Below are 25,159 nucleotides of genomic sequence, written 5' to 3'. Positions count from 1 at the left end.
CAAACTTCTTACACTACACGTGTGAATATATAAGAAGCTTTCGGCTTTAAACCATCAGTCTTATTCCTCAAACATTTCAGCTTTTGGATTTGAATAAATTCGAGTGTCCACTAAACCAATTTGCTGATTGATTTCACAAGCCCTGTATTCAATGCGAGATCTTTAAGATGCCCCTCAAGATCTCACGATCTTAGAGATCTTGGTTGGATCCCATTTTTTGACCGATAGGTTCATTTGAGCGTTTTGGACTCTGATACCATATTAATATGCATGGAGTTCAATCTCAAAACAAATTGACAATGAAAATAATAGTCAATGTCTATTATACACCTTTGTTAAGTCCTTTCTCTTTTCAACGTAAGATCCCTAACTGGTCTTTTGAATATAAAATTTTCAACTTATTTATCAAAAGAAAAAAAAAATTCAACTTAAAAGCATCGATGAAGTTAAGTTTCCTCCTTTTGTTCTCTGTCCAATAAAACTTTTCCTCCTTCGATTTGGAAAGCTCTTTGATTCCATTTTGTGCCAACTGTTTGCCAACCACATTCTTCATTCTTCCCCCTATAAATTTTTTGATGGATTGCATGGTTTCCAAATAGAACCCACCAAGTTTTAGAGCTTTCTCTCAAAATATTTCTTCTCTAACTCTCACCATACAGTGAGTGTCTCAGGTTCAAAACATGGTGGACGACCATGTGGATTGGAAATTCTGGATCAGATTTACAAATGGAAACTCAATGGGTCATCTTAAATGTGCCTGAAGTAAAGTCATATGTCATTTTCATACCCATCATAGAAGGCAGTTTCAGATCTGCCCTTCATCCTGGGGATGATGGGCAGGTGTTTATTTGTGTTGAAAGTGGCTCAACTCATGTGAAAGCATCAAGTTTTGATGCAATTGCTTACGTTCATGTGTCTGATAACCCCTACAATTTAATGAAAGAGGCCTATGCTGCCATTCGAGTCCATTTGAATACTTTTAGACTCTTGGAAGGGAAGCCTGTCACACATCTGGTGGATAAATTCGGTTGGTGCACTTGGGATGCTTTCTACTTAACAGTAGACCCTATTGGAATTTGGAATGGTCTTAATGATTTTGCTAAAGAAGGCATCTCGCCGAGGTTCCTCATCATCGACGATGGGTGGCAAAGCATCAATATGGATGGCGACGACCCGAATCGAGATGCTAAAAATCTTGTTCTATGTGGGACTCAGATGACTGCCAGGCTCTACAGATTTGAAGAGGCCGAAAAATTCAGAAAGTACAAAGGAGGGTCTTTGTTGGGTCCAAATGCTCCATCTTTCAATCCAAAGAGGCCGAAGTTGCTTATCGCGAAGGCGATCGAGATCGAGCATGCTGAGAAAGACAGAGACAAGGCTATTGCATCTGGAGTCAATGAAATATCTAAGTTTGAAATAAAAATTCAGAAGCTGAAGGAAGAGTTGGATGATATTTTTGGGAAAGAAGATGAAGAAAGTGGTGCTGTAATCAAAGGTTGTTCAAGCTGTTCTTGCAAGGCTGATGACTCCGGAATGAAGGCTTTCGTGAGGGACTTGAAGACTAAATTCAAAGGTTTGGATGATGTATTTGTTTGGCATGCTCTTGCTGGTGCTTGGGGCGGTGTAAGGCCAGGGGCTACGCATCTAAGTTCCAATTTAACTCCCTGCAAGCTCTCTCCCGGGCTCGGAGACACGATGGACGATCTCGCTGTTGTGAAGATCTTCGATGGTAGCATCGGACTTGTTCATCCCAATCAAGCTGACGATTTCTTTGATTCCATGCATTCCTATCTTTCTAAAGTTGGGATTGCAGGAGTGAAAGTTGATGTGATAAACGTAAGTTTCTCTAAAACAAAACCTTCAGTTTGCTTTTGACATAGTGCAATGAAGAACTAATCTATCAACCATTTAGACTCTAGAGTATGTCTCAGAGGAACATGGAGGACGAGTTGATCTTGCAAAGGCCTATTATAAGGGTCTGACCAACTCTATTCTCAAGAACTTCAAAGGGACTGGCCTTTTCTCTAGCATGCAACAATGTAATGATTTCTTCTTCCTTGGCACAAAGCAAAACTCCATAGGAAGAGTTGGTAAGAACCTCAACTTTTTCCTCTCTCTCTCAAACTCCATGGGAAGAGTTGGTAAGAATTTCAGCTTTTTCCTCTCGCTGATCTCTGGTCACTTGCTTGAAGTTTACAAAAGGGATGACCAAAATGAAACAAAAGAACAGAAAAAGGTAAACATTTGGATTAAAACTTAACTATAACTTATGTTTTGGGGGACAGGTGAAGATTTTTGGTTCCAAGATCCAAATGGTGACCCCATGGGTATTTACTGGTTACAAGGAGTTCATATGATCCACTGTGCATACAACAGCATGTGGATCGGACAGATCATCCAGCCTGATTGGGACATGTTCCAATCAGACCATCTATGTGCCAAGTTCCATGCAGGATCAAGAGCCATTTGTGGGGGTCCTGTGTATGTGAGTGACTCCGTGGGTGGCCATAATTTTGATCTTAAAAAGCAGCTTGTGTATCCAGATGGAACTATTCCTAGGTGCCAGCATTTTGCCCTACCCACTAGAGATTGCCTCTTCAAAAATACCCTATTTGACGGCAGAACTGTTCTCAAGATTTGGAACCTTAACAAGGTATATAAATATACATATATATATTATACTAAAAGTTCTAAGAAGAAAGTAAATGCAGTTCTAAAAGTTCATGAACCAAATTCATAATTTAACCTTCTTTATCTGTGAGTCTTTGTATTCTACCAAAATATGACATTATTTTCATCTTCTTCGGAATATAATTACAGTATGGAGGAGTAATTGGAGCTTTCAACTGCCAAGGGGCTGGTTGGGACCCAGAAGAGCGAAGGATTAAGGGGCATCCAGAGTGTTACAAGCCAATGTCCATGACAATACATGTTAGTGATGTGGAATGGGACCAAAAACCAGAAGCAGCCCCAATGGGGAATTTCGTCGAATACATTGTGTACCTGAACCAAGCCGAGCAAATTCTCCACACGACCCCAAAATCCGAGCCGCTAGAAGTAACCGTTCAACCATCCACATTCGAGCTCTTCAGCTTCATACCCCTCCGAAAGCTCGGCTCCAGCATCAAATTCGCCCCCATCGGCCTCACGAACATGTTCAACAGCTCCGGCACAATCCAACACTTGAAGTATAATGAAAATGGAGTGGAGCTGAAGGTGAAAGGAGGAGGAAGCTTCTTGGCCTACTCGAGCGGATCGCCGAAGCAGTGCCTTTCGAACGGAATGGAGGTGGAATTCGAATGGGATTCCGACGGAAAGCTAGGGCTTGATCTTCCATGGAATGGAGAAGCCGACGGAGTTTCTAATTTAGATATTTTCTTCTGAAAATTTTATTTAAAAGTTATTTTTATTTATTTTGCTTTTTGTCGTCTTGTGTAATTGACGTGTCAAGCCATATTAATTAAAATAAAATGTAGGATAAATTACACAAACCATCCCTAATAGACTTAAACAAATAAAATCTTTTTCGATATTCTTTCATTGACGAAGATATTTATCATTATTTAAAAAGTTAAAGGTTAGATTTTTCATCTCTACGTATTTATGAACTTAACAGAAAAAATCTATTTCGATCTCCATATTTTTCGACTTTTATCCGTTTATTTTTACTTTTTAGAGGTTCATCTTAGTTATTATACTTTTAATATTTGTTTATTTTAAATCTTATGCTTTAAAAAGTGATTTATATAATCCATATTTACAAAATCCTAATACAAATGTTAAACCAAATTTCTTTAATATTACAATACTCTAACAATATTTCAAAAAATCTTTTGAGTGAAATGTTCTTTATAATCATAATTGAAAAATTAGATAAAAAGAAAATAAATAGATTAAAACTATTAGTTTTATAGGATACATTAACAAAAATGGATAATTTAAAAGCATAAGAACCAAAATGAATAAAAGTTAAAAATGCACCTTTTAAAAAATACGAATGAAAATCAATCGAAGCTAAGCTAGCGTTTTAAATTTTAATTATCTTTTTATATAGGTTAAAAAACACTTTTGGTCTTTGTACTTTGGTTAAACTAACAATTTACTCCATGAACTTTAGTTTGTAACAATTTAGTCCATGTACTTTCAAATTTGTAACAATTTAGTCCTTAAACTTTAATATGTAACAATTTAGTCATTGTAATTTAAAGTTGGTAATGATTTAGTCTTTATCGTCATTTTTTTTTTTGGTTAAGTTTCTTATATATAGATAGGTAAATCCAAATATGTTTATAACTAGAAAGATTAAATTGTTATATGATAAAATTTGACACTTAATTTTAATAAAATTTTTTACGATCGGAACTAAATTATTACAAATTTTAAACTACACGAACTAAACCGTTACAAGTTAAAGTTTTAGGACTAAATTGTTACTTTAGAGACTAAATCTCTACAAACTAAAATTCATGAACTAAATTCGACACAACCTTTTATATATTGCACAAATTAGGAGTTTGATACCTTTTATCAAAACCGACATATTTGACACTGTATTACATTATCTAGAATTTAGTATTGAAAGAGAGATCTTTCAAAGTTTCCAACCAAATCAAGAATTCCAACAAGGTGGGAAGTAAAACAAGTGGAAACCACTCATCTTTCTTTATTTGTATGTTTTCAATATAAAAAATAAAAAGGAAGAAAATCTTGACTCAAACTTTGACTGAAATCAAGATAAAGTGGACTCATCAATTAAAAAAAATAAAAAATAATAGTCGAAATTATTGGATAAAATCAACGAAATTGACCCTCCCACTAAACCAACTCATTTGCAATTTTGTAGATCCCAGCATTCTATTTTGCCAATTTTAAATTATATCTCTATACATTATTTATTTTATAAAATATATGTAATCAATCAAAAATATCTTGTATAGATAAGTTTCGTCTAACTATTCAATTAGACCATTCTTTATCGGACAAACATCTCACACAAATATCATATCATTATTCGTCGTGTGATATATTGATGCATTATTTCGACTTTAAAAAGTACACAATTCAACAAATATCTATACTCAACTCATGTCGAGTTCAAGATAACTTGGGTCGAACTATAAGTGTCAAATTTTCTCATAAGAATTCGTAAAAAATGCGAAGATATTTCTTGTTTTGAGGATAGATATGAAAAATACATTACTCATCCATATTCCACATCGTTGGAAATGTCAATTTAGCAATTTGGCCCTCTTGCAAGAATCTCACCCCTACCAAATGTACTAAATTTTTTGAGAGCTACATAATCCAATTGGTAGAATTTTTTATATTCTATCAGACAAACTTCTTAAACAACATGTGTTTATATATATATATATATATATATATTTTGATATCCGTGTATCCGGGTCAGTTTATACGCACCTCGACTATATTCACGGGCCAATTGCCTAACCCTACTACATTTGGTTGACAAGGAAACTCATAAAATATTAAATCATAGGTGTTTATATATATGTATGTGTATATGTATTAACATAGTCAATGTGAACGCAACTCAATTGATTAAGATATATATTCTTGACCAAAAGGTTGGATATTTTAATTTTCATCCCATATATTTTTGTTGAACAAAAAAAAGAAAAAAAATTATTGGTATTAATATAGATTCTTTCTTTTAAGAAGTCTACCTTTCAAATACCTCAAATTGTCACGAACACGTATTGAGTGTGTTTATTTTGACCTAACATAGATTTTTTCTTTTACCGAATTAAAAAAGCAATGGGAAAATCCAATCAATAACAATCTTATTTCTAAAATATTTTTACATATATCTATTTATTTCCAATAACAAAATTTCAAACCCACACTCGATTTTGAATATACGAGTATACCTTATATGAGAAAAAAAATGTTTAAATACGATTTTAATCTCTAAACTTAGGACTTTTATTCATTTTAACCCCTATACTTTCAAATTGTCTATTTTAGTCAATGTATTTTTAACTTTTGTTCATTTTAATCTATAAACTCTTAAAATGTTCGTTTTGTTCCTACTAATTTAAAACTTGAATGACCATTTTGATTCTTTCATTTTCATTCTTATCTCATTTCTTTCCATCATAATTTTAGCACAACATTTCTTGAGATGTGTTTTAAAGAGTTTCCATTGCGTATACAATTTGTGTTTTACAAATAGGAACAAAAATGATCACTTAGTACCAAGGCCAAAAGAGACGGTTTCCAAAGTATACAAAAAATGTTAAAATTACAAGAACCCAAATGAATTTTTTGAAAAACAAAGACCAAAATGAATCAAACCTGAAATTACAAAAACCAAAATGCAAAGTACTCCAAGGATTTCTTTTCCATTGAAATAATGAAAAGTCCATACTGTTCAACTAGTTAAACCACTAATAACCTTCCTTCAACGTCGTAAGTTCAAATCTTTACTATTTATTTGAATTATATAAACTTAAAAAATGAAAAAAAGACAATAGTAAAAGTGTGAGATTAGTATGAAGCTTCTCGATTAAGACATGTAAAAGCCACTTAGATTATCCCTTGAATACGTAAGTTTGGGGATTTGTGGGTCCAATGCCAAGTTAAATTAAAATTTGAAAAAATTAAGGTAAGACCACCGACCAACCAACCGACATAACTAACTTAACCAACCCTTCATCTAATTTAACTAAGGCTCTTCATATCTTTTTGGTCTAACACTACAATTGGATTTCGTACTTTGCATTTTGTCTTTCCACATTTTACATAACATTTATGTAGTAAGCAGGTGGTATCCATGATCCATCTCCTTTATGAACCTCAGCCAAAACTTCTTCCAAATAGAAAGAATATTGGTTTAAGACCCCGTTTACTTGAATATTGGTTTAAGACCTCGTTTACTTACCCGCAATCGTAATCAATGAATCAAAATGATAACACTTTGATCGTGTTTACCAAATTGTAGGAATAAAATCAAATGGTTGGACAGATCTCAAACTTTGTAATCTCATTCCATAATCCTAAAATGGTATAATCCCCTACAACCCTGTCAATCTTATTTCATTCCTTATCACATATATATTATAATTAATTTACAATTTTTACCCTATATAGGTTGGGGAAAATGGAAGTGCATTCCCAATCCATCATTGTACTTTTTAAAAGTGACCATTTTAGTCCTTGTTTACAAAATTTTAACACAAATTTTATATATAATAAAAATATTTTAATACAAATTTTAACACATTTTATATATAATAGAAATATTTTAATACAAATTTATAACTACATTTCAAAAATATATATATATACTTAGACAAAAAAATACCAGGACAAAAATAGTATTTAAACCGAGCTTTCACTTTAAACCATCAACTTTATTCCTCGTAGGTTTCATCTTTTTGCATTTGAATAAATTCGAGGGTCCACTAAACCAATTTGTAGATTGTTTTCTCATGCCCTGTCGCCATTATCACTTGGTAAATTTTGGGTTTTGATCCATGAACATAAGTTCCAATCTCTCTTAACCTATCTATATCCTTCATAAACTAACAACTAATTAATCATACCTTTTTTTTTTTAAACTTTTTTCTCTATCCACTAGAACTTTTCCTCCTTTAATTTGGATAGCTTATTTGATTCGACTTTGTGCAACTGTTTTCCAACCACGTTCTTCATTCTTCCTTCTCCCTATAAATTTTTTGATGGGTTGCATAGTTTCCTTATAGAACCCACCAAATTTTAGAGCTCTCTCTCCAAATCTTTCTTCTCTAACTCTCATTGTATGTTTTGTTGACTGAATATTTTTGGCTTCGAAATTATCCCAAAGTTGCAACCTTTTCTTTGTTTACCTTCTTTCCAAGGTCTCTGTTAACCGTTTGACATGGCACCTCCAAATGACCTAGCTAACTTGACCTCTTCTGGTCTGAAATCTGAGAGTTTGGAAAACTTGATTGATTTTTCCAATGGGAAGATCAGTGTCAAAGGTGTTCCTCTGCTGTCGGAGGTCCCGAGTAATGTCTTTTTCAGCCCATTTTCTTCCATATGCCAACCCTCGGATGCTCCACTTCAATTGCTCCAACGAGTGGATGGCCTGTCCCATAAGGGCGGATTCCTTGGTTTCGATCAAACACGACCTTCTGATAGGCTGATGAATTCTTTGGGAAAATTCAAGGGAAGGGAGTTTGTGAGTATCTTCAGGTTCAAAACATGGTGGTCGACCATGTGGGTTGGGAATTCTGGATCTGATATACAAATGGAAACTCAATGGGTCATGTTAAATGTCCCTGAAATAAAGTCATATGTCGTTTTCATACCCATAATAGAAGGCAGTTTCAGGTCTGCCCTTTATCCTGGGGCTGATGGGCAGGTCTTGATTTGTGCTGAAAGTGGATCAACTCATGTGAAAGAATCAAGTTTTGATGCCATCGCCTACGTTCATGTGTCTAATAACCCCTACAACTTAATGAAGGAGGCCTATGCTGCCATTAGAGTCCATTTGAACACTTTTAGACTCTTGGAAGAGAAGCCTGTCACACATTTGGTGGACAAATTCGGTTGGTGCACTTGGGATGCTTTCTACTTAACAGTAGACCCTACTGGAATTTGGAATGGTCTTAATGATTTTGCTGAAGGCGGCATCTCCCCGAGGTTCCTCATCATCGATGATGGATGGCAAAGCATCAATATGGATGATGAAGACCCGAATCAAGATGGTAAACATCTTGTTCTTTGTGGGACTCAAATGACTTCCAGGCTCTACAAATTTGAAGAATGTGAAAAGTTCAAAAAGTACAAAGGAGGGTCTTTTTTGGGTCCAAATGTTCCATCTTTCAATCCAAAGAGGCCGAAGTTGCTGATCCAGAAGGCGGACGAAATCGAGGATGCTAAGAGAGATAGAGACGAGGCTATTGCATATGGAGTCAATGATGTCTCTAAGTTTGAAATAAAAATTCAGAAGCTGAAGGAAGAGTTGGATGATATTTTTGGGAAAGAAGATGAAGAAAGTGGTGCTGTAACCAAAGGTTGTTCAACTGGTTCTTGCAAGGCTGCTGACTCCGGAATGAAGGCTTTCACAAGGGACTTGAAGACTAAATTCAAAGGTCTGGACGATGTATTTGTTTGGCATGCTCTTGCTGGTGCTTGGGGTGGTGTAAGGCCAGGCGCTACCCATCTAAATTCAAATTTAATTCCCTGCAAGCTCTCTCCCGGGCTCGACGGCACGATGGATGATCTCGCTGTCGTGAAGATCATTGAAGGTAGCATCGGACTCGTTCATCCCAATCAAGCCGACGATTTCTTTGATTCCATGCATTCATATCTTTCTAAAGTCGGGATTACAGGAGTGAAAGTTGATGTGATGCATGTAAGTTTCTCTAAAACAAAACCTTCAGTTCGCTTTCAGACATAGTGTTAATGAAGAATTAACTATCAACCCATTTGTCATATTGTTTGTTCAATTCAGACTCTAGAGTATGTCTCAGAGGAATATGGAGGAAGAGTTGATCTTGCAAAAGCCTATTATAAGGGTCTGACCAACTCTCTTATCAAGAACTTCAAAGGGACTGGCCTTTTCTCTAGTATGCAACAATGCAATGATTTCTTCTTCCTTGGCACAAAGCAAAACTCCATAGGAAGAGTTGGTAAGAATTTCGACTTTTTCCTGTCTCTCTCTTTGTTGTCTTTGGTTCACAAAAGAGTTGGCCAAAGTGAAACAAAAGAACAAAAAATGTAAATATTTGGATTAAAACTTAACTATAACTTATGTTTTGTGGGACAGGTGATGATTTTTGGTTCCAAGATCCAAATGGTGACCCCATGGGCATTTACTGGTTACAAGGTGTTCATATGATCCATTGTGCATACAACAGCATGTGGATGGGACAAATCATCCAGCCTGATTGGGACATGTTCCAATCAGACCATCTATGTGCCAAGTTCCATGCAGGATCAAGAGCCATTTGTGGGGGTCCTGTGTATGTGAGTGACTCAGTGGGTGGCCATAATTTTGATCTCATAAAGCAGCTTGTGTATCCCGATGGAACTATTCCTAGGTGCCAGCATTTTGCCCTCCCCACTAGAGATTGCATCTTCAAAAATTCTCTATTTGACGGCAAAACTGTTCTCAAGATTTGGAACCTTAACAAGGTACATATAACTATTTTTTTACAAGAAACATTTCATTTGATGAGATGAAACAGACAAAAAGATGAGGAGGCTTCCCATCCAAAGAAATTACAAAAACTCTTCCAATTACTAAAATTTCTAGAAAGGAACTAAACGCAATTCTAAAAGTTCATGAATCGAATCTTGTAATTTAACCTCCTTTGAATTTAATTACAGTATGGAGGAGTAATTGGAGCGTTTAACTGCCAAGGAGCTGGTTGGGACCCTAAAGAGCGAAGGATCAAAGGGCATCCAAAATGCTACAAACCAATGTCCACCACAATACATGTCAGTGATGTGGAATGGGACCAAAAACCAGAAGCAGCCCCAATGGGGAATTTCGTCGAATATATTGTGTACCTGAGTCAAGCCGAGCAGATTCTCCACACGACCACAAAATCCGAGCCGCTAAAAGCGAGCCTTCAACCATCCACATTCGAGCTCTTCAGCTTCATACCCCTCCGGAAGCTTGGCTCCAGCATCAAATTCGCCCCCATCGGCCTCACGAACATGTTCAACAGCTCCGGCACAATCCAGCACTTGAAGTACAACGAAAAGGGAGTGGAGCTGAAGGTGAAAGGAGGAGGAAGCTTCCTGGCTTACTCGAATGTATCGCCGAAGAAATGCGTTTCGAACGGAATGGAGGTGGAATTCGAATGGAACTCCGATGGAAAGCTAGGGCTTGATCTTCCATGGAACGGAGAAGCCGGTGGAGTTTCTCATTTGGATATTATCTTCTGAAAATTTTATTTAAAGTTTTTTCCTTTTTTTTTTATTTATTTATCATGCTTTTTGTCGTCTTGTGTAAGTGACGTGTGCTAGGGCATGGCCATGTCAACTAAAATAAAATGGGAAATTTTCCAATCCTCTCGTGGGGATGAAAGTTTTCCACAAGCGTGTCGTGTGTAATGTGTGTCTATTATCGTATCAATGAAATATATATATATTCTCTACAAAATCGTACGTTGTCTTTTTTTAGACCGCTAATATGAGCTGAGCGATAATAATTTAATAATATGAGACGGGGTAACAAGTAAATGTAATAATAATAATATTGATTAAATGAGTCAAAATAATAATTTAATTATTTTAAAATAAAATTATAAATATAAATAAAATATCAAAATAAAAGAAACAGACATTATTTGTTTAAATATATACTTTATTGATTGGAAGAAAGAAAAGAATATGAAATAATAGTGAGAATAATTAAGAAGAGAAGAAAGCCAACATGTTAAAAATAATAATAATAATAATAATAAATGAAGAAACAAATTTGTTTGACTGTTACGATCCGTGTTTTGTTCCTTTTTTTTTTATTTCGTTGACCTTAACATTATTTTGTTTGACCATATTTTAAAAATATAGGTAACTAGTGAAATTAGGTTGAACCAACAATATTTTATATGGACAAGTTTCGTCCAACTACTCACCCGACCATTCTTGATCAAACAAATATCTCACACAAAATACCATACTCATCATGTGACGTACGAGATGGATTATTTCGATTCGAAAAAAACATTTCAATATTATATTTTTTTTTACTCACTTTAAAATGTTATTCAAAAACAATTCTATAGTTGACCTGTGCTTTAGAATTCTCATAATTGGAACGATATTGCAAGGAAAAAATATATTAAAAAAACTTGTATGTAAATGGTTAGTAATATATTATTATTCTTTCGGAAAAACCTAAAAATTAAAATTAAAAGAATCAAATTTTCAACATGACAAAAAGAGAGTGAATAGAAAAAGAAGATGCTAATTAAAGAGAAATTCTTGGTGGAAGAAAACAACGTTACAACAAGATTTGGAAAGCCGGATAAGGGCAAAGGAAAGGCCAGGGATAAATTGGTAAATTTCTTAATATACATGTGAAGATTTTTGAGGTCCAAAGTCATCCTTATATTCCAAAAATCCTTCGAAGAACTTGAGTCTTCGAGGTCTTTTGAAGGTCATGAAAATGATAGTTATGTTCCCGCTTCATGCTAGGCGTCCGGACCTACTACGTCCGAGTCCCATAGTTATGTTCGCCTAGAAATAACGCAGCAAACTAATGATTATTTCAACCACAAATGGAAATAATATTTGTTAGCGGGTTCTGTTCCAATTAAAGCGAAATTCAAATTTCAGAAATAGATAAAACCAATCTAAAACTTACAACAACAACGAAAAATAAAGATCGGGAAGAAGAAAATTAAACGTTTAATTTATATTAGTTCAGTCAATGTGGGTTACGTTCAATTCTCTCTATTGCCATGGTAGGTTCTACTAAAATAACAAGAAGAATCTTTCGAGAGTTTAAAAGTTATTTACAATAATTTCTCTCGGTTTCCCCTCATACAAAAAACACTCACAAATCACCCTACAAGTATTTCAAACTCTATCAGAAATAACAAGTATTGAGCTTTTAAGCTCTCGATCTCTTTTTGAAGAATTTCTCACGACTCTCTGTTTGTGCACATCTATCAAACAACCCATCTATTTCTAATAGATGGAAAAACCAAAAAATTCAAAAGGGATATAGAATCTAAAAGGAAATTAGGGTTTTTGACGGATGCAAGAATCCATTTGGATTTTTTACCCAATCTAGAAAAATCTAATTTGTGACCCCTCCATTCTAAATTATTACTCTTTTCCACTTTTTACCTTTGTAAAATTATCAAAATATCTTTGTTTCTTTCTAAGTAAAATTCTCTTTCCTCCACCCATCTCTTACCTCTTTTTAATTTAAAATTTAAAAATCAATTATGAATTGAAAACCAACTGTCCAAAAAAAAACCAATAAGTAAATTGAATCCACACAAATCCTCAAATAACTAAATTCTGGTGGATTATTGGCGTCCATATAAAAAAATTTTGCATGATAAATGTCTAAATATTAAAAAAAAAACCGGGACGGCATGTATCCTAGCCCGGGATAGCATTATCCCGAACCAGGTTAGGACAATGCCGGATCGGGATTGTAGTAAGCATATAAATACTGCAATCTTGGTCCGATTGTTCGATCCCAATCTTGTTGTTCTATCCCGGTCTGGGATTGTGCTATCCTGGGCCAGGATACACGTAGCTCCAATAATATATATATATTTTTTAACATTTATTCTCGGCCCCTTACAATTTAATGCAATATTTAGCATTTAATGCCAAGATTTTATGTAATCTAAATTAAATGTGGAGATTTATAATCTTATGCCCTAATTATTCGATTTTCCATATTAAACCATTAAAAATTTAATATTTCAAAAATTGTGAAGAAATTTATTATTATTATTATTATTATTATTATTATTATTTGGTAATTTTAGGAGTTAAAAATTAAAAATAAAATAAAAATTGGGAGAGGGTGGTCATGAATAAGAGATTTTAGAAATGGGTCAAAAGTCCAAATTGAATTAAGGGGAGGGACAAAAATCTCAATTTCCCCAACTAAAACAAAGGAAAAATAAATTCGAAAAAGTTTGTTCCCGTTGAAAAGGAATAAAAAAATATTTCATTCTTAGTTTGGCTCCATATTCTCGGATTTTCTTAGTAATGGTCTGTTTAAAACTCATTACAAGAATATATCATTAGCCAAACTATTTCCAAGAGTAATACTTGGAAAATAGATGTTCATCTCTTGAAAAGACGACCAAAACATATTAGTATTAGAGACGACTTAATGACGTGAGCGCCACGTTTAATTTTTTTTTTAATTTTAAATTGTGGAAGAGACAACCACCTGGACGCACACACAAAGAAATGGCCAACTTGCATGGGCACCATGTAGGTTTTTAAAATGAAAATAAAGTAGAGATAATGTTTTTGACCATTGTTTTGAAAACTTATTTTCACATATGTCTAATGTTTACAAATTTTACCGTTTTAGATTTATGTCTTTAAACTTTTCCCAAATACCAAATTTAGCATTTATATTTATTATAATTAGTTTTTTTTATTTAAATTTAAAAGATTTAATGTTCCAAATTTGATTAGGTAAACGTTAAACTATTGTGGGACCCAAATCAGTTATTCTCATCACATCCTAATTTACTCCATAATATATTCTAGAATGAAATTTATTACAAAATAGGTTTTTATTTTGTTCCAATTTTTATTCAATTTCACTGCATTTCAAATGCAGTATTTGGCTCAATCTCACTAATATTCGTTGGAGAGCACTACATTTTACGAGAGTAACTTGTCGGCATGATGAGGTAAGACGACAATGGAATACTGCAGCTTCGTCCTTTTCGTTTCTATCTTGCATATATATATATATATATATATATATATATATATTTGTTTATCGCCTACATTTTCATTTATATGGAGATATAAACTATATCCGAGTATAAACTACGACCATTATAACATACACTTATATGGAAATATATATTATAACTTATATATGAACCAGTTACATCCCTTTACAATTAACAAACAAAGCAAATAACCTACATAATCAAATTTATACGACATGACCATCAAATACTTTTTAAATAATTAAAATCGAACACCCAAAATCAGAAATAAAAAACAAACCTAGAATATTTAAAATGTAAAGGACAGAAAACAGGCCACTGAAAACAATGGTGAAAAACGAAAACACAAAAATGAAAAATGGGCTACCGGAGACGGTAACAACATAAAACAGAGAACACTAAGAAAACGAGGAGACGGTGTGCCAGAAACAATGGTGAAAAACGAAAGAAGAAAAAATAAGATGGATGAAGAAGAGGAAGAGATAACTAAAATTTTGGGAAATTTTTTTTAGGAAAATAAAAATGTGCATAAATTTAGGGATTTTAAATCCTCAAATCAACTATTTTTCTACTTTTTTAAGATTAAAGCGTAAATTTTATAAAATGAATCTCTTCATGTAATTATCATCTCCAATCTATCAATTTATTAATCTCCACTAATATTCAAAGAAGCAGTTGATTACTAATAAAATTTGTTAGTGTGGTTGACTTAGAGTCTAGACCTCGATTTTGAGCATGCGACATGGTTCGGCGAGTCTTACACGAGCCAATGTCAGAGTGTTGTCAGACGGTACACTCAATGACGGAGCAAGGTAGTGTAGCAACCAGTACGAGCAAGCAGGACGTGGAGCACGTACAGATGCGCTATTGGGCGGCTAGTGTCACCATACATGCAGGCGGTAGCTTAGCATGAGGCTAAGTCGTGAGAGCCAAGCATAGGTGCGCGTAGGTGGGCGCGCACGAGTGCACGACATGTATGCATGCAGGCGGGTACGCAGGCGAGCGGCACAAGAGACGACAAGCAAACGTAGGTGGGTGTGCACCATCAAACATGTGCAACGGGTGTGGCGTACGGGCACACGCAGAAGGCGTGCGGCCATACGAGCACGTGCGCGGGCGACAAGTGCACAGGCATGCACGCGACGGTGTGCAAGGGCAGCGCACACAAGAACATTCAAAGGCATTCGAGCATGCTGGTGTACGACATCCACTGCTAAGGCATTGGTGGACTTCTTATACGCATTACACAAGAGGAGAGTTGGTGTCCCACATTCCTAAAAGGGTGGATGATGGACTTAGTGGGAGAGTGGCCCGACCGAGTGGCTAAATTTAGACTAAATTCCACCATTCTCTCCACCCTCCATGCAGTGGGGAACTGGGTTAAAGCTTGGAGTGGACTCCACTAAAATTAGAGCAAAATTAAGTAGCTCTAATTTTAGCATCATGTTTGCCTATAAAATGGAGAGTTTGAGGAATGTTCAAGCATCCAATCCAATCCGATTAGATCGTATTTGGTCTTAGAATGTCCAATTGTAGCCCAGGTGGCACGAGAGAGTATAGGTTCCCTAGGGGAGGTATTGTTCCTCTAGGAGCGCCGAGTTCCTTATGAGAGGGAGCGTTGTCCATCAATATCCATTCTTGATGGAAGACTTCAACTAGGGAGTTGGAGTCGAGTCTCTTGTATCCTGTATATGCAATTTGTATATAAAGGTTGAGATGAGGTTCCCGTACGATTGGCTTTGCGTGTGTACGTGTTGTGTTGTGTCGACACTCGGCCAACCAGAGTTGGAAGGGTTGGGATGATGTATTTTTGTACTAACTTTATGAAAGAACCATAGGTGTGTAGTGGAGAGGTTGTACTAAGGCGATGTCCTTAGAAATTCTACTCTAGGAAGTGCCCCATGAAAAGTATTAAGGCAGTATTAAGACGGTGTCCTTAGGTCACACGAAGCACAAAAAATTCTACTCTAGGAATTATCCCATGAAAAGCACTGTGTTCATTGACTGTCGTGTTTGAATTAGCCTTTCAGGCTTTTTTTTTTTTGGTTAATTAACTTTTTACTCATTATTATTAGCTATAATTGTTTTATTCATTTGCAAAACATAATAACACGAAAAAAATTATATTATATAGCTAATAACACGAAAAAAGCAACCCCACGTGCCCACATAAAAAAATAGTAATAGCTTATTAAAACTTTTATATATAGACACATATATATATCATACCTAGTTCCATAATAAAGATATATTTTTTTATATATCATAAGAAGAATGTATTAATTTAGATTGAAAAAATATATATATAACGTCCCAAATAGGTGCTAAAATAATAATCTATTAAAATCTATAATAAATTGAAATCACCGTCCATTTATTTAACTAGTCAACACGATGCACGGGTAATTTGTCATTTTATTACTATTTATTTAGAACAATTTTATCATTCAGATACAAAACTCTTTTTATTCCACCCCTCTAAATTTCTTTAATTTTCTCACCCTCTTTCTATCTCCAACCACTAACATATAAAATGTAATACTTAAATTTTGTATAATTTGTAAATTAATTTTTGAAATGCATCTCATGCATATTATTTTCGTTTGATCTGATGTATAAATAGATTTCCTTATTTAATATAGCTCCTTTAGAAACATGTTTATCGATGTCGTTCACTACCACCTTTTGGATGACCACCACTAGATTTTTAACAAAAAAAATGATATTTAAAAAAAATATCTTAAAGATGAGTGCTAAGGAATCCATATTTAAATGTTTCTAAAACCGATCTTAATAGAGTGAAACAGTAATCTTTAAAATACACATGATCTAAAAAGATAAATATTGATACTAAAGCCGATAGTTTTGATGGAAAATGTTTCATTAATATTCAATATCTATCTTTTCCCACTTACCTCATCACAACTTATAAAACTTTATAAATCACTTAAAAAAATTTCTCTCGAGTTAAATAATTGTCTCATCTGATGACATGCAAAATAAAAATGAAGAACGAACAAAATTAGAAAGATTAATGACACGTTTTTTTTCGTGGATTTTTCTTTGGTTCTTCTTCTCCCATTTTCTCTCAACTTTCTTTTCGTTTGATATATATATATATATATATATATATATTAATTTCTTCTTTTTTGAAATGGGACATTTTAAAAAATAATTATATCACGATGAAGATGATTATATTTATTAGAATATAAATGATTTACGGTTGCTTTTCAGTTACTTTTCTTAGTGGGTCGATAAGCTGTGTAGCGTTCATCGCCACATTGAATGACTTCGTTTATTAATACATAAATTATATATAAGAAAAATGAGTAAGGAGTGACAGACAGAATTGCCATCAACATAATAAGAAAAGTATTTAAAATTAAAGGATAAGATAGGGAGATAAAATTTCTTCCGTTGGAGATATAGATTGACATGGCTGTGCCCAGCAAACATGTCACTTGCAGGAGAAAATAATAACTTCAGATAAAATTTTCAGAAGAAAATATCCAAATTAGAAACTCCACCGGCTTCTTCATTCCCTGGAAGATCAAACCCTAGTTTTCCCTGGGAATCCCATTCGAATTCCACCTCCGTTCCGTTCGAAACGCATTTCTTCGGTGATCCGCTCGAGTAGGCCAAGAAGCTTCCTCCTCCTTTCACCTTCAGCTCCACTCCATTTTCGTTATACTTCAAGTGCTGGATTGTGCCGGAGCTGTTGAACATGTTCGTGAGGCCGATTGGGGCGAATTTGATGCTGGAGCCAATCTTTCGGAGGGGTATGAAGCTGAAGAGCTCGAATGTGGATGGTTGAAGGGTCACTTTTAGCGGCTCGGATTTTGGGGTCGTGTGGAGAATCTGCTCGGCTTGGTTCAGGTACACAATGTATTCGACGAAATTCCCCATTGGGGCTGCTTCTGGTTTTTGGTTCCATTCCACATCATTGACATGTACTGTGGTGGACATTGGGTTGTAGCATTCTGGATGCCCTTTGATTCTCTGCTCTTTAGGGTCCCAACCAGCTCCTTGGCAGTTGAAAGCACCAATAATTCCTCCATACTGTAATTGAATTCCCACCAAGTAGTTAAAAGGTTAAAAAGGACATGTGATCTCGTTCCATTTGAAGTAATATTTAAATCTTTTATAGTTTAAAATTTGTATTCGATTTAGTCCCTATCATTAAAATATTTTTAAGGCTTAACCTGGGTTGACGTGGCAACCACCTAGATAGTGTCATTTTTTTAGCACACATAACCTTTGTTTTTGTACACCTGTTATCTAAGTGGTTGTCATGTCAAACCTCTGTTGTACCTTAACTCAATATTTAACAGCAGCCATTGTTATAAATTCTCAACTATCTGGATTTATAATGGTTACCTACTAAACTTTTGTGGACTAAGTCGTTATGAAAAAAATAAACTAAGTCATTACAGATTATAAACTAAAGGTCTTCAATTATTAATTAAATGAAAGCATGAACACCAAAAAGATAAAACCAGGGAGTACCTTGTTAAGGTTCCAAATCTTGAGAACAGTTTTGTTGTCAAAAATAGGATTCTTGAAGAGGCAATCTCTAGTGGGGAGCGCGAAATGCTGGCACCTGGGAATTGTTCCATCAGGATATGCAAGCTTCTTTATGAGATCAAAATCATGGCCTCCCACTGAATCACTCACATATACAGGACCCCCACAAATGGCTCTTGATCCTGCATGGAATTTGGCACACTGATGGTCTGATTGGAACATGTCCCAATCAGGCTGTATGAACTGCCCCATCCACATACTGTTGTATGCACAATGAACCATATGAACACCTTGTAACCAGTAAACACCCATGGGATCTCCTTGTGGATCGTGGAACCAAAAATCATCACCTGCTCCACAAAACATATTAGCAGTGGTCAAACTTTGTGTTTAGAATTTTTCTTTGTTATTAACAAGTTTTGATGCAAATGCTTCTCTCTCTTGTTCTTTCTTTCTCGTTTTGGCTAACTCTCCTGTGAACTTCAAATGACCAGAGAACAGAGAGAGGAAAAAGTTGAGATTCTTACTGACTCTTCCTATGGCGTTTTGCTTTGTTCCAAGGAAGAAGAAATCGTTGCATTGTTGCATGCTGGAGATAAGGTTAGTCCCTTTGAAGTTCTTTATAATAGAGTTGGTGAGACCGTTATAATAGGCCTTTGCAAGATCAACTCTTCCTCCATATTCCTCTGAGACATATTCTAGAGTCTATATTGAACAAACAATATGACAAAAATGTTGATAGATTAGTTATTTATAAAGCTAAGTTAGACGGGAAAAAAGTTAATTACAATTTCAGTCCCTAAACTTGTAGGGTTATACCTAATAGGTTCTTAAACTTTTTAGGGTTATACCTAATAGGTTCTTAAACCTTTTAGGGTTATACCTAATAGGTTCTTGAACTTAAAGTATCTAATAGATCTTTGAACTTTTAATATTAGGTCTAATTCGTCTTTTAACTTTAAATACTATTTAGTAAGTTCCTAAACGTTCAATGTTGCGTGTAATAGGCCTATGAATTTTAAAGAATGTCTAATAGGTCAGAGACCTATCAGACTCAACATTGAAGGTTCGGACACCTACTTGATACTTTTCAAAGTTCAGAACCTGTCAGACATAATATTGAAAGTTTGAAAACCTAGAAAACAATTTTTAAATTTTAGGAACTTATCAGACATAAACTATATTGTAATTTTACCAAAAAAAAGGAAAAAAAAAAAACTGAAATTTTTGTTTTAGAGCAACTTACATGTATTACATCAACTTTAACTCCTGTGATCCCAACTTTGGAAAGGTAGGAATGCATGGAATCGAACAAATCGTAGGCTTGATCGGGATGAACGAGTCCAATTTTTCCTTCCATGATCTTCACAACAGCAAGATCCGTCATCGTCCCATCAAGTCCAGGAGAGGGCTTGCAGGGAATTATCTTTGAACTCAGATGGGTAGAGCCAGGCCTTACACCACCCCAGGCACCAGCAAGAGCATGCCAAACATATATATCATCCAAACCTTTGAATTTTGTCCTCAAGTCCCTTGTGAAAGCCTTCATTCCAAAGTTATCAGCCGTGTAAGAACGGCTTTCACAATCATTGCTCACAGCACTGCTTTCTTCTCCTCCTTCTTCTTTTCCAAACATATCAATCATCTCTTGCTTCAGTTTCTGAACTTTGGCTTCAAACTTAGACACATCAGTGACTCCAGATTGAATGGCATTGTCTCTATCTTTTTCAGCACGATCAAGCTCGATCGACTTTGAGATCAACAGCTTCGGCTTCTTTGGATCGAATGGTGGGGGGTTTGGACCCAACAAAGTCCCACCTTTGTACTTCTTGAACTTGTCGCACTCTTCGAACTTGTAGAGCCTAGCAGTCATCTGACTCGCACCCAAAACAATATTTTTCATATCCCGATTCGGGTCTTCACCATCTATGTTGATGCTTTGCCAGCCATCATCAATGATGAGAAACCTCAATGAGATCCCACCCTCAGCAAAATCATTCACACCATTCCAAACTCCAACAGGTTCTACATTTAAGAAAAAAGCATTCCAAGTACACCAGCCAAATTTGTCCGCCAGATTTGGGACAGACTTCTCTTCCAAGAGTCTAAAAGTATTTAAATGGACTCTAATGGCAGCATAGGCTTCTTTCATTAAGTTGTAGGGGTTATCAGACACATGAATGTAGGCTATGGCATTAAAACTCGATGCTTTTACCTGAGTTGAGCCACTTTCTGCCCAAATTAAGACATGTCCATCAGTCCCAGGATGAAGGGCAGACCTGAAACTGCCTTCTATAATGGGTATGATAACGACATATGACCTTATTTCAGGGACATTCAAGATGACCAATTGGGTTTCCATTTGTAAATCTGACCCAGAGTTCCCAATCCACATGGTCGACCACCATGTTTTGAACCTGAAGACACTCACAAACTCCCTACCTTCAAACTTTCCCAAAGAATTCATTAACCTATCAGAAGGCTGCATTTGTTCGAAACCGAGAAACCCCCCCTTACGGGACAGACCATGCACTCTTTGGAGCAAAGGAAGTGGTGCATCAGAGGTTCGAAATATCGAAGAGAAGGGGCTGAAAAAGACATTGCTCGGGACTTCCGACAGCAACGGAACTCCTTCAACACTGATCTTTCCCTTTGAACAATCAATATAGTTTTCCAAAGTCTCAGATTTGTGAAATGAAGAGATCAAGGTGACTGGGTCATTTGGAGGTGCCATTGCAGATGGTAAACAGAGATCTTAGACAAACGAAAAGATAGACACTTGTAAAATGAAGTAGGCAGAATGATAAGACTCAACAAAGAAAGTTAGAGAAGAATGGTTTATGGAGCAAGTTTAAAAACTTGATGAGTGCTGTAGAGAAACCAAGCAAATCATCACAAAAATTTATAGGGAGAAGATTGAAGGAGGAAGAAGGTAGTTGACAAATAGCTGCAAAAAGTAGGATCAAGGAAGTTATTAGAAGTTTAAAGGTGAAAACTTTTGTAATGCATAAATCTTAATGAGAAATAAGATGAGGGAATTATTAGTTTATGAAGAATATAGAGTGGTAAACAGAGAGGATCTTATATTGATTGATTATAGGCCAAAATTTGCCACCTGATAATGGAGACATCAGACTTCGAATTTATTCGAACCCAAAAGATGAAACATTCAAAGGATAAGGTGGATGGAATAAAAAGTGAAAAAAAATTGATTAAATATTTTAGAATTTATTCCACGTAAAGAGGGTCTTTTGGTAACGATGTCATTTCTCATTTTTTTTTTGTTTAATAAAGAAAAATATAATGTAATTACTTCTTGTTTCTTGTAATTTATTTTTTCAATCATTTTGATAATCCTTTCTTGTTTCTTGTTTTCCACCCATTTGAGGTGAAATAAAGTAAAATTTTATATGGAAATTAATTTTTTAATAAAATATTCAACATTTTGACGTTTTATTTATTTTTTTTGAAATGTTTATCATTTTATAAGCAAAAAAAATAATAAAATAATGTCTTTATGTTTTAAAAAAATTCGAAACAAGAAAAAGAAAAATAGGAAACATCGGACCCATTTGATGATGTTCTCGTTTCTTCTATTTTTAATAAAGAAAAACATAATTGCATGTGCTAACTATTTATTGTTTTTCATTTTTTTTATTTAAAAGAAAGATGGAAACTTGATTTTGTTGTAAACAGGAAGAATAAATAAGAAATTTGTATTTTTTTCAAAATTTCTATACAATTTTAGAGAATGTCTTTAAAAAATGAGAAATAAGAAACATGAATAGTTGCAAATGCTTAAGTTTCTCAATAAAATTAGAAACAATAAACGAGAATGTTACCAACGGTTCTTTGATTTATTTATTTTTTGTTTCCAACTTCCGTACAATTTTAGAAACAATCCCAAAAGATGAGAAACAAAAAAAACATGAATAGTTACTAAATACTTATATTTCTAATTTGAAAAAAAAAAACAGAAACATTACCAAATGGATCTTGAATGTAGCTATCATTTTATATATCAATATACCTACATGTTAGTCTCTAGAGGTAGGTCGATTGGAAAGGACTTGGAGTCTCTTAGTCATACTAACTTAAAAATTTTAAGTTCGAACCTTTCAATGAGCTTTATATCAAAGACCCTTGACGTTTTCCAACTTGGCCTTAGAATGGGCACAGGTGCCCCTAAGCGTAAAGAAGCAAAGCTCCGACTCTCGATTATAAAAAACATATATGGTTATATGTTCGAGATCTCTGAACTACATCTACATGCCCCCATAATCTCCATTGGAATTTGTTCTTGGGTAACTTTAAAAAAGTAACCTTTTTATCTCCTCAACTTTGCCATTTTGAGCTAAGAATATGTGAAAGTATCTCTTCTTCCTTGATAAAAATGTTACATTTTTAGTGTGATTCTCATTGGTTTGTCATTTGTGATTATTCATTTAGATCATTCATCAATTATTATTGAAAAAGACAGAAAACCTAACGTCATAAACGATTACCATTATTTTGGATGTAATATTTATGATTATATATATGTGTAAATATTAAAAAAATATATATTACAAGTTTAGTCCTTTGAACTTTCAAATTTGTGTTGAATAGATTCATGAACTTTACAAAATGTTTAATAGGTTCCTAAACTTTAATTTTTGCGTGCAGTAAGTTCTTAAATTTTAAAAATACTCAATAAGTCTCTGAACTTTTAATTGTATACCTAATAAGTTCTAGACCTATTTAACATTTTTTGAAACTAACAACTCTATTAGACATAAAATTGAATTTTGAGTACAATAGAATCCTAAACTTTTAATTTTAAGTTTGATAGATTCATAGAATTTACAAAATGTCGAATAAGTGAAATACTACTAAACACAAAATTGAAAATTCATAAATATATCTATTTGACGTTTAGGAATATATTACACTTTTAAAAGTTTAGAAACGTATCATATATAAAATTGAAAGTTCAAATGACTTATTAATCACAAACTTTAAAGTTAAGGGACTGAATTTATAATTTAACAAAATATATATATATATTTGTTGACACATTAAATATAATGGATGCATCAATAATTGTACATTTAATTTAGTAGAATTATGCTGAAACAAGCATAGTTTTGTTACGATGTCATGTATTTGAATCCTCACCCACTTATTTACTGAAGAACCATTGTCTGTAGTTTAAATTAATTAATATATTATTTTATTTTGCAACATACTATTCTTATGCATGTAACGAGAATTCCCATCATTTTCAAATTACTTGGGAAAATGTATACTGTCTTCTTCCACAAGATTTCATCTTTCGAAAAGAAAAATCATATATATTCTTTAGGAATCTTAAATACATATTATATTGTATATAGTTGGGAATAACTTTTGAATTTTTATTAAATATTTCATTCTATTTCGAATATACTTTGGATTAAAATACACCATGATATTTTGATTCGGATTAAATTACAAGTTCGGCCCTTCAACTTTTAAGACTGTGTCTATATAGTTTCTATATATTTTAAAATGTTTATATTTAAATACTGTTTTGGTCACTGTACATTAAATCTTTGGTTGATTTTAGTTTTGATTCTCATACTTTTCAAAAGTGACCATTTTGGTCATTTCATTTTCATTTTATCTTATCTTTTTTATCATAATTTTAGCTTGACACTTCATTCAATAAATTTCTCGAAATGTAGCCATAAATTTGTTTTAAAAGATTTCCATTTTATGTAATTTATTTTTATCATAGTTTTAGCGTGACACTTCACTCAGTACAATTCTTGAAATGTAGTCATAAATTTGTATTAGAAGATTTTTACTGTGTATTATAATTCAACTTAAAAAAAAAAATCCTACAAATACGAACCAAGTTGGTTCCTTTTTAAAAGTACACGGGTCAAAACAAACATTTGAAAACTTTCGAACTTATACCATTTTGTCCATATGGTTGTAATCTTCGAAGCGTGGACTTATTAGAAACGTTTTAAAATACAGAGAGTAAATAGGTACAAGTCTAAAATTGTAGGTACAAACCTATAAATTTAACTTATTTTTACTTTTATAAGTTAAAACTATTTGTTGTTTATATTTCTAGGAAGGTAATGGTTAAGTTTTTCTAAAATCAAAGGTAATTCAAAATTTTGTTTTTCTATTCACATGTTTCGGTTACAACAAGATTTTTAATGATAAATATTGAATTGTTACTTTTCTTA

At 34.0% G+C, this 25,159-nt stretch overlaps 3 protein-coding genes and 1 long non-coding RNA gene across 5 annotated transcripts; 2 read left to right on the top strand and 2 right to left on the bottom strand.

The window, feature by feature from the left end:
- Positions 1–582: 582 nt before the first annotated feature.
- LOC111021488 (stachyose synthase-like) lies at positions 583–3,548 on the top strand. Of its 2 annotated transcripts, none has more exons than XM_088117598.1 (4): positions 583–1,836; positions 1,913–2,141; positions 2,286–2,653; positions 2,821–3,548. In XM_088117598.1, the coding sequence occupies exons 1-4, from the start codon at positions 694–696 to the stop codon at positions 3,382–3,384; spliced, it is 2,304 nt and encodes a 767-aa protein (XP_087973724.1). In that variant the 5' UTR covers positions 583–693; the 3' UTR covers positions 3,385–3,548. The 2 variants fall into 2 exon arrangements, with proteins under 2 accessions (XP_087973724.1, XP_087973725.1); XM_088117599.1 differs by having other exon boundaries at positions 584–1,836; positions 1,913–2,090.
- A 4,069-nt stretch (positions 3,549–7,617) lies between these two features.
- Positions 7,618–11,116, top strand: LOC111016796 (stachyose synthase-like). The gene is made up of 4 exons (XM_022292321.2): positions 7,618–9,364; positions 9,464–9,641; positions 9,779–10,146; positions 10,342–11,116. The coding sequence occupies exons 1-4, from the start codon at positions 7,883–7,885 to the stop codon at positions 10,903–10,905; spliced, it is 2,592 nt and encodes an 863-aa protein (XP_022148013.1). The 5' UTR covers positions 7,618–7,882; the 3' UTR covers positions 10,906–11,116.
- Positions 10,088–10,664, bottom strand: LOC111016807 (uncharacterized). Its single transcript, XR_002602223.2, has 2 exons — positions 10,525–10,664; positions 10,088–10,424 (listed from the first exon to the last, which is right to left on the bottom strand). It is a non-coding gene; the product is annotated as an uncharacterized LOC111016807 (long non-coding RNA).
- A 6,555-nt stretch (positions 11,117–17,671) lies between the features above and the next one.
- LOC111020515 (stachyose synthase) lies at positions 17,672–21,672 on the bottom strand. The gene is made up of 4 exons (XM_022297204.2): positions 20,185–21,672; positions 19,466–19,643; positions 18,921–19,288; positions 17,672–18,473 (listed from the first exon to the last, which is right to left on the bottom strand). The coding sequence occupies exons 1-4, from the start codon at positions 21,670–21,672 to the stop codon at positions 17,910–17,912; spliced, it is 2,598 nt and encodes an 865-aa protein (XP_022152896.1). The 3' UTR covers positions 17,672–17,909.
- Between the last annotated feature and the right edge of the window lie 3,487 nt (positions 21,673–25,159).

This window comes from Momordica charantia, assembly GCF_013281855.1.
Source record: "Momordica charantia cultivar OHB3-1 chromosome 9 unlocalized genomic scaffold, Mcharantia_2.0 BLBB01000009.1, whole genome shotgun sequence".
NCBI classification, from domain to species: Eukaryota; Viridiplantae; Streptophyta; class Magnoliopsida; order Cucurbitales; family Cucurbitaceae; genus Momordica; species Momordica charantia.
The sequence above is the reverse complement of the archived record's forward strand: the minus strand, read 5'-3'. Positions and strand labels throughout refer to the sequence as shown.

Coding starts and splice junctions, on each gene's coding strand:
- LOC111021488 (XM_088117598.1), top strand. CDS start 694: ATGTGGATTGGAAATTCTGGATCAGATTTACAAATGGAAACTCAATGG. Junction 1,837..1,912: donor TGAAAGTTGATGTGATAAAC/GTAAGTTTCTCT, acceptor TCAACCATTTAG/ACTCTAGAGTATGTCTCAGA. Junction 2,142..2,285: donor AAACTCCATGGGAAGAGTTG/GTAAGAATTTCA, acceptor TTTGGGGGACAG/GTGAAGATTTTTGGTTCCAA.
- LOC111016796 (XM_022292321.2), top strand. CDS start 7,883: ATGGCACCTCCAAATGACCTAGCTAACTTGACCTCTTCTGGTCTGAAA. Junction 9,365..9,463: donor TGAAAGTTGATGTGATGCAT/GTAAGTTTCTCT, acceptor TGTTCAATTCAG/ACTCTAGAGTATGTCTCAGA. Junction 10,147..10,341: donor AGATTTGGAACCTTAACAAG/GTACATATAACT, acceptor ATTTAATTACAG/TATGGAGGAGTAATTGGAGC.
- LOC111020515 (XM_022297204.2), bottom strand. CDS start 21,672: ATGGCACCTCCAAATGACCCAGTCACCTTGATCTCTTCATTTCACAAA. Junction 19,289..19,465: donor AAACGCCATAGGAAGAGTCA/GTAAGAATCTCA, acceptor TTTGTGGAGCAG/GTGATGATTTTTGGTTCCAC. Junction 18,474..18,920: donor AGATTTGGAACCTTAACAAG/GTACTCCCTGGT, acceptor ATTCAATTACAG/TATGGAGGAATTATTGGTGC.